Source organism: Lygodium microphyllum, chromosome 16, assembly GCF_053477565.2.
Source record: "Lygodium microphyllum isolate KBCC chromosome 16, Lygodium_microphyllum_v1.1.10, whole genome shotgun sequence".
Taxonomy (NCBI): Eukaryota; Viridiplantae; Streptophyta; class Polypodiopsida; order Schizaeales; family Lygodiaceae; genus Lygodium; species Lygodium microphyllum.
In genome coordinates this window covers 130,328,040-130,341,861 of record NC_141150.1, presented here as the reverse complement: position 1 = coordinate 130,341,861, position 13,822 = coordinate 130,328,040, and the positions used below count along the sequence as shown (strand labels likewise).

The 13,822-nt window shown below is 37.9% G+C and overlaps 1 protein-coding gene across 9 annotated transcripts; it reads left to right on the top strand.

Moving 5' to 3' along the window:
- Positions 1–10,735: 10,735 nt before the first annotated feature.
- Positions 10,736–13,318, top strand: LOC148023429 (SMAD/FHA domain-containing protein). Of its 9 annotated transcripts, none has more exons than XM_087696384.1 (4): positions 10,736–10,941; positions 11,051–11,161; positions 11,608–12,042; positions 12,171–13,318. In XM_087696384.1, exons 3-4 carry the CDS (start codon positions 11,618–11,620, stop codon positions 12,985–12,987), a joined length of 1,242 nt encoding a protein of 413 aa, XP_087552510.1. In that variant the 5' UTR covers positions 10,736–10,941; positions 11,051–11,161; positions 11,608–11,617; the 3' UTR covers positions 12,988–13,318. The 9 variants fall into 9 exon arrangements, with proteins under 9 accessions (XP_087552510.1, XP_087552511.1, XP_087552513.1 ...); XM_087696385.1 differs by having other exon boundaries at positions 11,295–12,042; XM_087696387.1 differs by having other exon boundaries at positions 11,051–11,174.
- The last annotated feature ends 504 nt before the right edge of the window (positions 13,319–13,822 follow it).

Sequence of the window (13,822 nt, the reverse complement as noted above, 5' to 3'; positions counted from 1 at the left end):
ACTTGATCTTGGAATGTTAGAGCAATGATGAGTTGAAGGCTAAAGCATCAAGCTTGAAGCCTAAAGGTTGAAGTTTGAGGCAATGAGATGTGAGGGGATATGGATGTCCAATCACCCACAGCCATGCAATCACTATCAACACTCACCTCACAAATCTTATCAAAATTAGGGCTTCAAAGTTGAGACTTGAGAGTCCAAATTCTAGAGTCCATACCTCAAGCTATTACACTAGCCACTTCAAAGTTGGAAGTTGGGCTGCCCAATGATCAATGACCAGTGCCCACTTGCCTCATGGCCAATGCTTGCCTAGTGCCCAATTTCCAAATCTCAAGGCGTGTTGTGGCCACACATTGCTCGCATCATGTCTTAGAAGACTTATTAATAAGTTATCAAAATTACAATTTGTTTATATATATATATATATATATCTCCATTCATTCTATATCAATGTTAAAAAAACTTGCCCTTCATCAATAAGGGAAATTTTTTAAATTTGCCCTTCAATACCAAGGTTGACAAAATATTTGCCTTCTCTTGAAGGTCAAAATGCTCCGAGAAGGGCTATGCAACCCTTTTAAAAAAACCCTGATTGATTTGGGGTCTTGAGAGGAAGGCCCCATAAATTTAGGAAAAGGGACTCGAGTGGTAAACACCATAGTGTTGCCAAAATGTGGGATAAAGTGAAGCACCACTAGGAATAGAACCTTTGAAGTTGTAGCCCACACTTACGAACACCGTCCACACATAAGAGTAAGTAGACGTGTCAATGGCCTCAAGAACATGTGTACATGCAAACTCACCAATCGAGGGAAAGTTTATCATGGTCAAACAAGTGTTATCATGTAAGGATATAATCATTACACAATACATCACCACATATCTAGACCCGACACATGAAATGTTATATGCATTCATGATAAACTATATAGCACAATACAATATAGAATAAACACAACCATTTGAATATAGAAATAAGACGAAACAAGAATTCCCATCTTCATTAGAACTCAAAGTACATCACTCAATATTTCATACATATGGCATGACAATTGCGAATAAATACAAGTATACTTGTAGTTAGAGATGCATTGCCCAATCAACAAATCTCAAAAGGTATGTTCTTTGATACATAAATTTTGTGAATACTCATGACCCTTTTATATCATGCAAGCATACTATTTAGCACCCATCACTTCCCTAGGGACCTTCATTGTGTGACTAAAGGGCAATCTATACTTCTATTTTTCCTCTTGTTTCCATAAGTACGTAGTGTAACGTAGCAACAATGGAGTTCTTATGGTAATTACAAAATCAATCCATTGCATTTTTGGGCTGATAAAACATAAGTGATAATGCACATGCACATAGATGTGAGCATGTGTGCACAAACATACACACACATGCACGTATGCACACACGTGAATGCACACACACACACACACACACACATCCACACGTAAGATACCCCATACAAGGAGAGTGGAGGGAGTTGTCTTGATTTGGAATGTGCTAATACAATTTGCTTAAAACAAAATAGATGTGTCGAGAAATACCTACAATAATAGTCAAACAAAGACACATGATAAATTTAGAATGTGGCACCTCGATTCCCACAAAAACCTTCAATTCAGAAAGATTAGAGAGGTGTTCATCCATGAGTTTGAGAGGCCAAAATATGGTTAAAGGATAATAGTCAAACAAATGTCCTCCACACATTATGGATTTGAGAAGGATTCCCATAGAAATTGGAAACTCCATTTCTTCTATGAAACTTTTGATATGGTCTAGCACATTCAAAGACATCTCACATAATGTGAAGCTCTCACAACACATTTAATCCAATAGTCTTAAAGAGTGCAATGCTAACTACAATCCAAAATAAGGTGATTTGGATTTTTAGTCAAATCCACCATGTGGGCCTCTTACATTATTGTGCAACATGGTGACCAAAAAAGTGGAATCAATGGGTGGTATTGCCATGGTGCAAGCTTAACTACAATCCAAATTAAGGGTGATTTGGATTTTTACTCAAATCCACCATGTGGGGCCTCTTACACTATTACACAACATGGTGACCAACAAAGTGGAATCAATGGGTGGTATTGCCATGGTGCAAGGTCAAGAGGGTGTGATAGGATGCATCTCTTCCTATTGCATTGAGTTTTGTGGTAGTCTAGCTTCTTTCCACGGTCTACTGGTGCTCCTTTTGTAGAGGTATGTTCCTTCTATACAAGAGGTCACTCTCATCTTTCTTGGTTGGATTAGTTGTTTTTGGCCTCATCTAACAAAATATAATGTTGGTTCTCATCTTTTCTTTATCTCATCTCACTGATGTGTTGGGAGACTACCTTGAAAGACACATGCTAGAGTTGCTATGATATGTCAACCATGTTGCTAGTCCTCCAATGAAGTATATGGAAGGAACATGTAGGTTAAACATTTGTAAGTGAAGGTTATATGTAGTCTTAGTGTACGGTAAGTTTTGGTTGGGTCATGATACAATGTCACTCAACTTGGAATAAGCCCCATGCAAAAGTGTAGATTGTATTGAAGAGATGTATAATCATAGAAGATGAGGTGTAACAACTAGAAATGAGAGGTAGATAAGCACATCTAAGGTCATGGCCTAGTCAATTAGCAACATGCAACTCTTCTTGTGGTATGAGGTGGTTGAGCAGAGGATGTTGTGATGGTTTTTTACTGAATGGAAAGTCATGCATGGGTTCTAACACTCGTAGAAATGTTGAAGGTACACATGCATGATCAAATAGAAATCTTTCTAGTTCTTCTTTATTCCTACCATCCTTTGTTCATCTTTCTTTTGATAAAGGTTGTAGAGTCTCTAAATTTATAAATGCACCAAACTGTAAAATAAGTTATTAAATCCTTGGTGTTTTAGGATTGAGAAATTTATTTAGGAAACTTCCTATCTAACACATGTTTCAACCAAAGTTTAGAGACACTATCAAGGTTAGCATCTCTAAAATCTAAACGACTCACATTTGCATCCAATCAGATGAAGGAGAGTGATTTACTTAAAACATCTCATAACAACAATGCAACAACATAGAGTAGTATGCTTATGAGAATCTAGATCCTAAGCCAATGCGTATTGCTATCACTGATAAACTAACCCACTAATTAGATAAACTAAGTAGGTTGAAATCCAAAATAAGCTTAAGGAGGTTTCCTTGACTCATCTTCAGGTTAGCACGTCACCACCTATTGGCCTCAAGCATAGATATCTGTCATTTTATCACTACAAGACTAAGCAAAAAATGTTGCTAGAACAAGGGTGCTTCCTCCAACTAGATTTGATACTCTGAACATTTTTCAAGTGTTTGCAATGATAAATATGAGACTTTCTAGTGATGACATGATTGAACAATTTTTAAATGGCATCCCACAAGGGAAGGGAATGAGCATCTCTTTTGTAAGAGCATCCCCATCTAGGAAGATTTTTCAAAGACTTTGTTTAAGAAGAAACTACTAGCATATTGACATGTTCCTTCATATGCTTTAGTTACAAAAAGCAAAGATCTGTCAAGTTAAGGAGAAATGCAATTCATTGAGTTCATTCTTAAAGAAGAGTATTCCCATTGACTTACACTCACCTATAAGGGTAGTCATCTTACGACAATACCTAAGCAATGATGCATAATAAATCACCTTTAATATGATCCAATTTATTATGAGAACACTTCACTTCATTCTATAATTCTTGCTCACGAATTTAATTCCCTACAAAAATTGTAGCTTCACCCATTGTTTGAAAAAATCCTAATTAAAGAGAAGTTACACATTGCCAATCACTTTGGAATACCTTCCCTACTTTGTGACTTGACTACTTAGCTTTATGGTCTACTAGTCAAACAATTGATTTATACACTTTTTTTGAACTAGAGTACAATCCAAATTTCTGCAATGTTTCACTCAAACTATAATATCATTAAACATTGTGATCATGCAATGATTATATTTATGCTATTTTTGATAAAATCAAAGGTTGAGCGCTATGAAATTTGTTGAAGAGCATATTTGGCAATTTGAACTACAATTTCTACATCTATAGTGTTTGTAGGGGTGCTAGTGGGAGTCAAGGTCTCATGGAATTGGAAGCTAGGTTGAAGTTACTCACTTGCATCTATGTCCATGCTGACATGGGTATGTTGCCTAGTGAACATTCACAAATCTACTAGTGATTATATAAGAGTTTGTGAACTCTTGTTTGGCATTGACAACTAATATGGAAAGCTATTGGACTCCACAATTAGAAATTTGGAAGCCCTTAAGGAAATTTTTGGAAAGTTGAAATATAAGGGAAATATCATCACAAGAATATTGGATCACCAATTCCAACTCAATGCATTATAACTGATGATGATGCTTGTTTTGATTAGGAAATAATGAAAAACACTGCATGACAAGTAGGAGCAACAAGTTGAGAACACTAGCACTTTGATGCTTGAAACGAGTCAAGGAGGATGAGACTATAGATTGATTGATAACAAAAGTAATAAACCAAAGGCTATATATAATAGCCTTAGAACCTTAATTTTGAAGGTCTTCTCCTCTTACTTTCTATTTTTTTACAACTAGCTAATCAATCCATTTCAATGTGTGTGTGAGAGAGAGAGAGAGAGAGAGAGAGAGAGAGAGAGAGAGAGAGAGAGAGAGAGAGAGAGAGAGAGAGAGAGAGAGAGAGAGAGAGAGAGAGAGAGAGAGAGAGAGAGAGAGAGAGAGAGAGAGAGAGAGAGAGAGAGAGAGAGAGAGAGAGAGAGAGAGAGGGAGAGAGGCAAGGAGATAATAAGTTAATAAAGAGAGAGAAAGAAGAGGAAGGGGTAGAGAGAAAGAGAGGGTGAGAGAAAGGAAGATGCTGATACACAAATGAGGATTTGAATCTTGAATCACCCACTTTGGAGACCTCCATCTTTGTTGTTGCAACCCCCAATCTATGCAGAATGCATAATAGGATTGCAATGCCTCATATAGGAATACAACAAACTGTTGAAAGCAATGCAAAAAATGAATCATATTGTATCGAGAAAATAACCTAAAACTCAGAAATAATGACATAGAGACATAGAACCACATTCTACAATACTAATAATGAAAAATCAGATATAGAAATTAGAGTGTGTGTTGGAAATGGAAAAGAAACAAAGAGATGAACCATGGTGCATGTTGTCAGATTGCATTGATTATCTAGGAATTCCATCATACAACATGTTGTCATCATTAAGAATGAGCAAAAACATGAGAGACATTCATAATATCCCTTCAAGTCACACTTGAAAATTGCCCACCTAACTACACTTCATGAGGCATATAACCTCATGAGGCATCTAAAGATTGCTTCACATAAGAAATAGTAAAGCCATTTCAATCTTCTCATCATCTTACTAGGGACAATTTGCCCTGATTGACCTTCATATGAGAAGGTAATGGGCAACCAATCGACTTACCACCCTCCTGCATATGGAATCACTCAAGTACTTTGTGTATGTACTCTTTATGGGACAAGTAGAGAAGTCCCATAGTACAATTGTGTGTAATACACATATCAATTATGTGAGAGACATACCCCATGTCCTTCATCTCAAAGTTCTTCTTGAGCTAAGTCTTCAAATCATCCAATTTAGCATGAGTGCTCCCAACAATCAACATATCATCAAAACATATAGTATCAAATTGATAAGGCTACCATCATGGGCCTTCTTTGTGTAAAGACACGAATCCATAACACTGTTCGGGATAACCTTGAGAATGTATAAAAGCATCAAACTTGTGGTACTATTCCTTAGGTGCTTGCTTCAGGCCATAGAGACTCCTTCTCAAATTGCACACTAGGTATTACTTACCCTTTTCTACAAAGCCCTTTGGCTACTATATATGAATGTCCTCATGCAGGTCCCCATGTAAGAAAGTTGTTTTCATATCCATTTGATAAAGCTCTAGACCTAACTATGTAATCAAGGCTAAAGCCAAGTGCAAGATTGTCATCTTGACCATAAGGGAAAATATCTCATCAAAGTTAACTCCTTTGTTCTATTTAATACCCTTTGCAACCAAACTTGCCTTATATGCTGGGTTAGGGTGACCAAGGGTGCTCTTTAACTTATACACCCACTTGCATGGCAATGCATATTTACCATTTGGTAAGGAAACTAAGTCCCACATATGATTTTCTATAGCAAATTAAACCTAGACATGGCCCTCTCCCAATAATGACTATTATATTTGTGTATAGCCTCCTCATCATAAGTAAGGGGCTCATCAGAATCTATCACTAAGACATAAGGCTCAAAACGATTAGGAGGACATGAGCTTCTAGTAGAGCATCTCAAAATTAGATGTGGGCATGTATTGTCGATCCTCTCTATCTAACATCATGATCATGCACAACAAGTGGATCTTGGGACACTACATCATTAACAATTGTTGTAGCCTATGGGGCTAGCTATACTATGATAGGAGGCCATTGAGAGGAGGCTATATGTTATAAGATCCGAGATACATGCTCGACTTTCTTATATACTTAAAATATATATATTGAATATTATGCTGGCGCAGAGAGAGAACATATGAGAGAAAAGAAAGATGTATATATATATATATATATAGAAATTGACAACACACTAGGGACTGGAAGATGGGCTAGTCCCCCCCTTGTGGAGTTATATTACAAGGAGCAAGCTCCTCCATTACACATAAACCAGTCCTTACTTGTAGATCTTGGAAACAAGATCACGGTTCCTTGCAAGTTATACACCTGCTAACACTTGCACAACTTGGAAGTTGGCACCTTTTGATCCTTCTTGAGTCTCCTTCTCTCCTACACAATATGTGTAGGGCTCTCCTCTTGGCGCTTGATTTCAACAGAGCTTCTGCAGCACTTGCACCTTCTCTTCTCCTCTTGGAACTTGATTTCAGCACAGAGCTTTCGCAACACTTGATTTCAGCAGGGCTTCCGCAGCACTTTCACCTTCTCTTATCCTCTTGGATGCATGCAAAGTGATGCTTTCTTCACCTCCCTCACACCCAGGGAGAGCCTCCTCTTTTATAGGCTTTCAAGAGCTTCTCTTCTTGGAGAGAGACTTGAGTTGATCTTCATGTAAGATGTGGCTGTTCTAGGACCTACTTATGTAGCACCAATTTCGAGATATCTCTCTGTGTGTTGCTTGGATGAAAAAATGTCCAACACAAAAGTTGTAGATCTTGTTGTTTTTGATAACTCAAGTGGGCCGTTTTTAGAGATCGTCTTTCTATCGCGAGATATTTTAAAAATGGATTCACCATGTCTTTTTAAGAAAAAAAATACAGCTTTTTAAACTGTACTCTTAACTTGTGGTCCATGCAACCACCTTAAGGAGAGTTCATTAGATTGCCTTGAGTCTCAACCTTAAGATTGAATTTCACATAAAAGCTTGTGTCATTTTAGACCTTAGAAATAGAAAATCACTTCTCTTCTCACTTTTAGAGGATCATGTCTTTCATCTTTCTTAGTGAGAGAATTACCTCTCTCGTCTTTCTTAATGAAAGAAAAGACCTTAAACCTTGATTTGTAAGGGAGAGGATGACCCCAAATGAATGCAATGTTCATTACACACAAGTAAATGTTCTGAGGTATCCTCAGATGCACACATAAATACATAAACACAATGCTAATGCACTTCCTCTTCTTAGAACTTAATCCATCTTGATTTATGTGTAACTCCTTGTTTCTTGTATACACTCTTACACTTGGCAGACAATTATTTTCCCCTTCATAACTTGTACTACATGTACCAGATATTCCTGTCACAGTGCTCTGATCACCCATTAAGTGATGCGCTAGGAATACTGGTCTCTAGATGGTCTCATGGCCATGCTAGATCATCATCAACACTTAAAGAAAAGCGAGTCATTAATTTATTGACATAAATGTATTGAATAGAGAATGCGTAATAAGCAATCAATTTAGTGACACTATACTATAATAGGAGGCTCTTTCTGAAAGATCACCCTGTGAGCCTCAACCATCTGCTCTAGTCTAATACACATCTTATCTTCATGAAACACAACCATAAAAGGTGATAGGCCATCTCACTTGTATATAATCATATCCTAAAAAGATGCATTTGATGGATTTTGGATCTAACTTGTTGTTGTTTGTCTTTGGGAATATGGTAGAAAGCCTCACATACAAAGACTCTCAAGTGTGCATATGAGGGAGGTTTATTAGACCATATCTCCTCTGTAACTCTACCACCACGAGTGATATATGGGGATCTATTAAACAAATGAACTATAATAGTAACTACTTCAGCTCAAAATTATGTGATAAGCTTACTTGACTAAGCATACTATAGACTCTTTCTTGAATAATCTTATTCATGTGTTCTACAACACCATTCTGGGGTGGGGTGTAAGGGGTGGTCAACTGACGCTTAATACCCCTCTCATTACAAAAGTGCTAACAACTTGAATTTAGCAATCAGAAAACACCAACTTGAAAACCTAATGGCAACAGTAAGTGCTACATAAACTGGAATAACAAAAATTATAAGAAGTTAAAAATAAGAGCTAAAGGTAGATAGATTTAGAAAATTCTAAATTATTTGAAAGGAAAGTCGAAAGTAAAACTCTTATATTGAGCATAAGTTCAAATTACATTAATTTGGATTGATGTAGAGAAAGATTTTGGAGGTAATATGGTGCAAATTGTGAACTTACATGATTATGATGTACATGTAGATACAATGATGTATTGTTTCCTTTTGTAGGTTCTCTGATATTATTTGCGTTATTTTTCGATGATGTAATGTTTTTTTTAATATCAAGATTGTGCGATTCATCGCAACACATTTATTATGTTGCAAATACTAGAGCATCATCAAATATTTTTTGATTGGTGTTTTTACTCCTTGATTTTGGAGTATCGATATACTTATTCAATCATGGTTTTGTGTCTTTATTCTTTATGGGTTTTTATGGATATCATTATACATTAGGGGTTCCCAACCTTAGCATGTTACCTTAAAGTGGTTACACTATATTTCATTTTGTGTTCTTTTGAGATATACATGTAGTGTGGATCTATCTTTAAATCTCATGGGATAGTAGTAATTTCCTTGATGTTTGCGAAATTCTCTTGTATTCTCATTAGTCTCTCATGTCTATGTGCTAGTCAGCTCTAATACTATTAACAGGGGTTTGGTTCATGTTATGTTTATTCCTCCAGGTGCTTTATCTATTGTTTTTCTTGGTGGCAAACAGGGCAAAAAACAACAATAAAACTTAAATGATAATCTTAGCTTTTACATGATAAATCTTATACTAAAGCTTAAATGATGAGCTTAGCTTTTAGGCAATAAATCTTACACTAAAACTTAAATGATGAGCTTAAGGTTTAGGTGACAAATCTTAAATGTAAGTGATAAGCTTTTTTAAAAAGTTTAAATGATGCATTATGTGTAGCTTTATCTTTTGATAATATTGAACAATAAGCTTCAAGTGATGTGATAAGCTCTTGATGAGGTTAAACGTTGATGGGAAAGATAAAACAAGCAACTTGAGGTGTCACTTTAGGCAATGAGCTTAAATGATGACGGTTAGGAGATAAGCTTATTGTTAGCTTGGGGCAATAAGGTAAATGATAAGTTGTGGATGATAAGGTTAAAGCTGTAAGCTTAAAATGATAAGATTGATAAGCTTAAACTTTTTCTAAAACCCTTTCTAATGCATTAACATGCAAAATAGGCACGAGAGCTTAGTAATGCTTGTCATGTTTTCTATGAACTTTACTAGGCCTATCAATATTGACAAATGTACTCAAAGTAAACATTATGAAGATACGAAAGGTAAGGAGTCTTTTGAGTTTAGATTTGAGTCTCGTGAATTGGTGAAGTCGATTTTAATGGACTAGTATCATTTTTAGGTATCAAACTCATGTAAGCCTTTTAGAATGATAAGCTTAAAACAAAAAATGTTTCGAAAGAAGTCTTAGCTTTGATAGGCTTAAAACAAAAAGCATATAAGGACATGCTGGGATAAAAAGCTTAACCTTACATGATAAGCCCTAGTTTTAAAATGAAAAGCCTTAACATTATCCATTTTTCAAAGAAAGAAGAAGCTTAATCTAAAGGTGATGGCATGCACTTTGCACATTCCACTTAGTAAGCCCTTCATCAGTACTAATTGTTCCTTCTTATCCTTGAGCTTGAAGGAGTTTCTTATTGCTTTTTATCATTCTAGTCTCCTTAGATACCTTTGCTTTAACAACCCTTCACAGTATCCTCCAATCGACAACAAATCCAATAGCCACATTGGTAGACATTCTAGAATGCATTGCTACACCTTGAGAGCTAGTAAAGTAGTGGTGTCTTTTGCATTAACATCAAGGGAGTTTTTCATTACTCTTGGTAGCTCATCTCCTAGTGTTGTACTCCCTTGACTTGGCATTCCTTTAACAACTCTTCACAATCTCCTTGAACTTACAACAAATCCAACAACTACATTACTAGAAAATGTAGCACGAAATGGCATTTTTTGCACTAACATCAAAGGAGTTTTGCATCATTGTTGGTAACTTGTCTTCTACCTTTGTAATCTCCTTAGTTGGCACTCTCACAACAGCACAAGTCATCATTGCCTTCAGTGGCTTACAACAAATCAAGCCCCTTTGCTTGCCAAAATAGTGGCATAAACAGGTGCCACTCTTGAAAGCCAATGTACAACATAAATTGTTGTGAGACTCAGATAATGAATTATCAGCGTTGCATGATATATCTTCATATGTGCTAATGGAGTGAAACAGCTTCTTGCAATAGGGGAGAAAGAAGTCCATCATCATTATTGACGCTGCATACGGAGAAGAAAGGGGAGCTCCATTGGCTCGGACAGACCCCTCATGCTTCTTCGTCTTCCTGCGTCGGCCGAAGTCCTAGGGTTTAACTGCAGGTTTGTGCGAATCGTGCTGTTATCTGGTTGCTACAATGGCTTTAACTTAGGGTTTCTCCCTTCGATATATGTGCCCCATCCTTCTGATGAGGAGGCAGGGCTTCTTAAGGTCGCTGGAAGAAGCTTCCGAGCATGCTGTCTCAAGCGACGGCTCCGCACACTTACAGAGAGGCAGGAGATCCCCGCATTGGTCATGCCGGAAGATAGTTTTCTGAATCAGGTCTGAAAGAAAGGTGCAGGGATGCGTTTTTCATACAAAAGATTGTACCTGTCTGCAAAACACTCACATGTTTTTTGTTTCCTTCCATAATATCTTTGATTTGACGAAGGTTAACTTCATGATTATGTGGCAGGTTAGGGGTACTGCTTTTCGAAGTGTAGCTTCCATGGAGCTAAAAGATCTCCTTTTAATTTTTTCTCTTTTGTTGTCAATTTGATTATCCCGCTGAGTATGACTGTGATTTGATACAGTTTTGGTTATCTAGAAGCATGATCTTTAATGGTGCAACGTCTTTTTTTGTTATGGCACTTCGTCATCTGTACCAGCACCATAATAATCAGTTTTTCTTTTTGCTTATATCACAATTTATGTGATGCACTTATTGTAGCCGTGGAGTTGGCCATTAGGAGGGCTCAAGACAAATTCGTTTGACCTGCGCATTGCAGGTTCTAGAAAATGATGAACCGGTATAGCCTGGATAGGTTCAAGAAAGCCCAGTCAGCAGAGCCATTTTCTGTGAATACAGGAGCTGTTGTACAGTCTGCAGCCGCCCCAGCGCAGGCACGTCCTTCGCTTGTAGCCAGTCAAGTGAGGACTCAACCACCAGCCCCTGTTAAATCCGCACAGACAGAACCTGCAGCCCAGGCGTCATCATCGATTGGAGGTGGCCAATCAACTTGGCAGCCTCCAGATTGGGCTGTGGAGCCTCGGTCAGGGCTGTATTGGCTAGATGTCTTCAAGGATGGAGAAGTTGTTGATAAAATTAACCTTGAAAAAAAACGTCACTTGTTTGGGCGCCAAGCAGTGATGTGCGATTTTGTGTTGGATCATCCATCAGTTTCGAGGCAACATGCTGCAGTGGTGCAGCACAAGAATGGGGGGTATGTCCTATTTTCCTACGATGGTTAAATTCTGAAGTTCATTATAGGCTTAACAGCAGAGCCACTGTTGCCCACACAAAAGTTATTGTGTACTTGTGTTCTATTTTTGATGCACCGCTCTTGTGCAGTGTCTATGTCATTGATCTAGGATCAGCTCATGGTACATTTGTGGCAAACGAGCGCCTCAGTAAAGACAGCCCCATCGAACTTGAAGTTGGGCAATCTCTAAAATTTGCTGCATCGACTCGAAGTTATGTGCTGCGAAAAGGGGTTCCTCAAGTTCCACTCCTATCTCAGCCTCCTGTGGATTTTGTGTTGCCCCCTCCACCTGACCCATCAAATGAGGATGCAGTAGTTTCTTATAATACACTTCTGAACAAACTGGGTATACTTGGGTCAAATGGGACTTCTGGCCTTAAGGAACGAAATGCTTCACAGAAGATGCCAACAATCTCCAGTGATGAGAGGGTTGCCAAGAAACCTAGAAAATCGAAGGTGACTTTCAGAGACCAGTATGGTGGAATCTTAGTAGAAGTAGTAGGCATATCAGATGGTGCAGGTGTGAACACGGAGCCTGGACCGCTAGTTAAAGAAGGTTCCCTGGTTGGGAGATTCGACAGCCTTGTTGAGATAACTGTCATTCCTAGAGACAAAGACAGTAGCTCTGTAAAAGTTTCCAATAGTAGCACATCAAAGGGTGTGACAGAGAAGCTTCAACAGTACCTTGAAAAAGTGAAGTCTCCCGGCAAAGGTGGGCTATATGGGGATTTGTATGGTGATGCGCTTGGAGTATCAGTGGGCTCTTCTTGGGCAAAAGGGTCAAGCGGTTCATCAGGTGGTGCTGAGAAAGACAAAGTTGAAACTGCTGATAGAAAAATTGAGGCAGCTGGAAAGGCTACAGATTTTGATGATGATCTTGATGACTTGTTTGGTGATGCTGGCTGACTTGTTTGGTGACGCTGGCAGCTGAATTGCTTTTTGGTTTATCTACATTTAGGAGGTGTATGACTACGGATTTTGTTCAATGGTGGAGTTAACAGTGTTCTGTTGTATACTAGTGGCTATGAGGCTCTACTTGTTAAAGACTGGCTGCATGCTCTTTTTCTAATCCCGTCATAAACCCTGACGTTTGTACTTGATTTGCAAGATATCTTCATTTGGGTCTGTCAGCCCTTATTTGCCATAATGCTAGCAAGGAAACAGCTTTGAACTTAGTCCCTCCAACGAGGTTGACATTTACTGTAAAGCAATGAATAGTACATTGAGCTATTGACTTCAGGACTCTGTTGGGGATGAATGTTTTTGTCTCTTTGGCTTTGGTTTCAGCTGTCAAGGGAAAGGAAGGTTGAATTTTTGGATGAGTATGTGTGGAATTCCTTTTATCATGCCATGCTCAGGTCAGCTTGTAATAGCTTTGGGGAAACTAAGCACTTTGATATGGAAGTATAGACCTAATGTTGGATTTGTGGATGTTACAAAGGGAAGGCCTGTACATATGATTTGGAGGGTCTGTGAAATTTACAGTGTTGGTTCAGGGTAATAAAAGGCTGATCTGTCATATCCATCACTTAGCCTAAGGTTTTTACAGTGTTGGTTCAGGGTAATAAAAAGGCTGATCTGTTATATTATATCACTTAGCCTAAGGTCTGGAACTGTCAAAAAAAGAAAGAGGAATATGGGACATTTTTCTTTTCCAAAGTCTAATATTGGTGGGTTTTAACGTGTGCAGTTTATTATGACTTTTTGGCTAGTAGTTTTCTCCCTTTTATGACAAGAGATG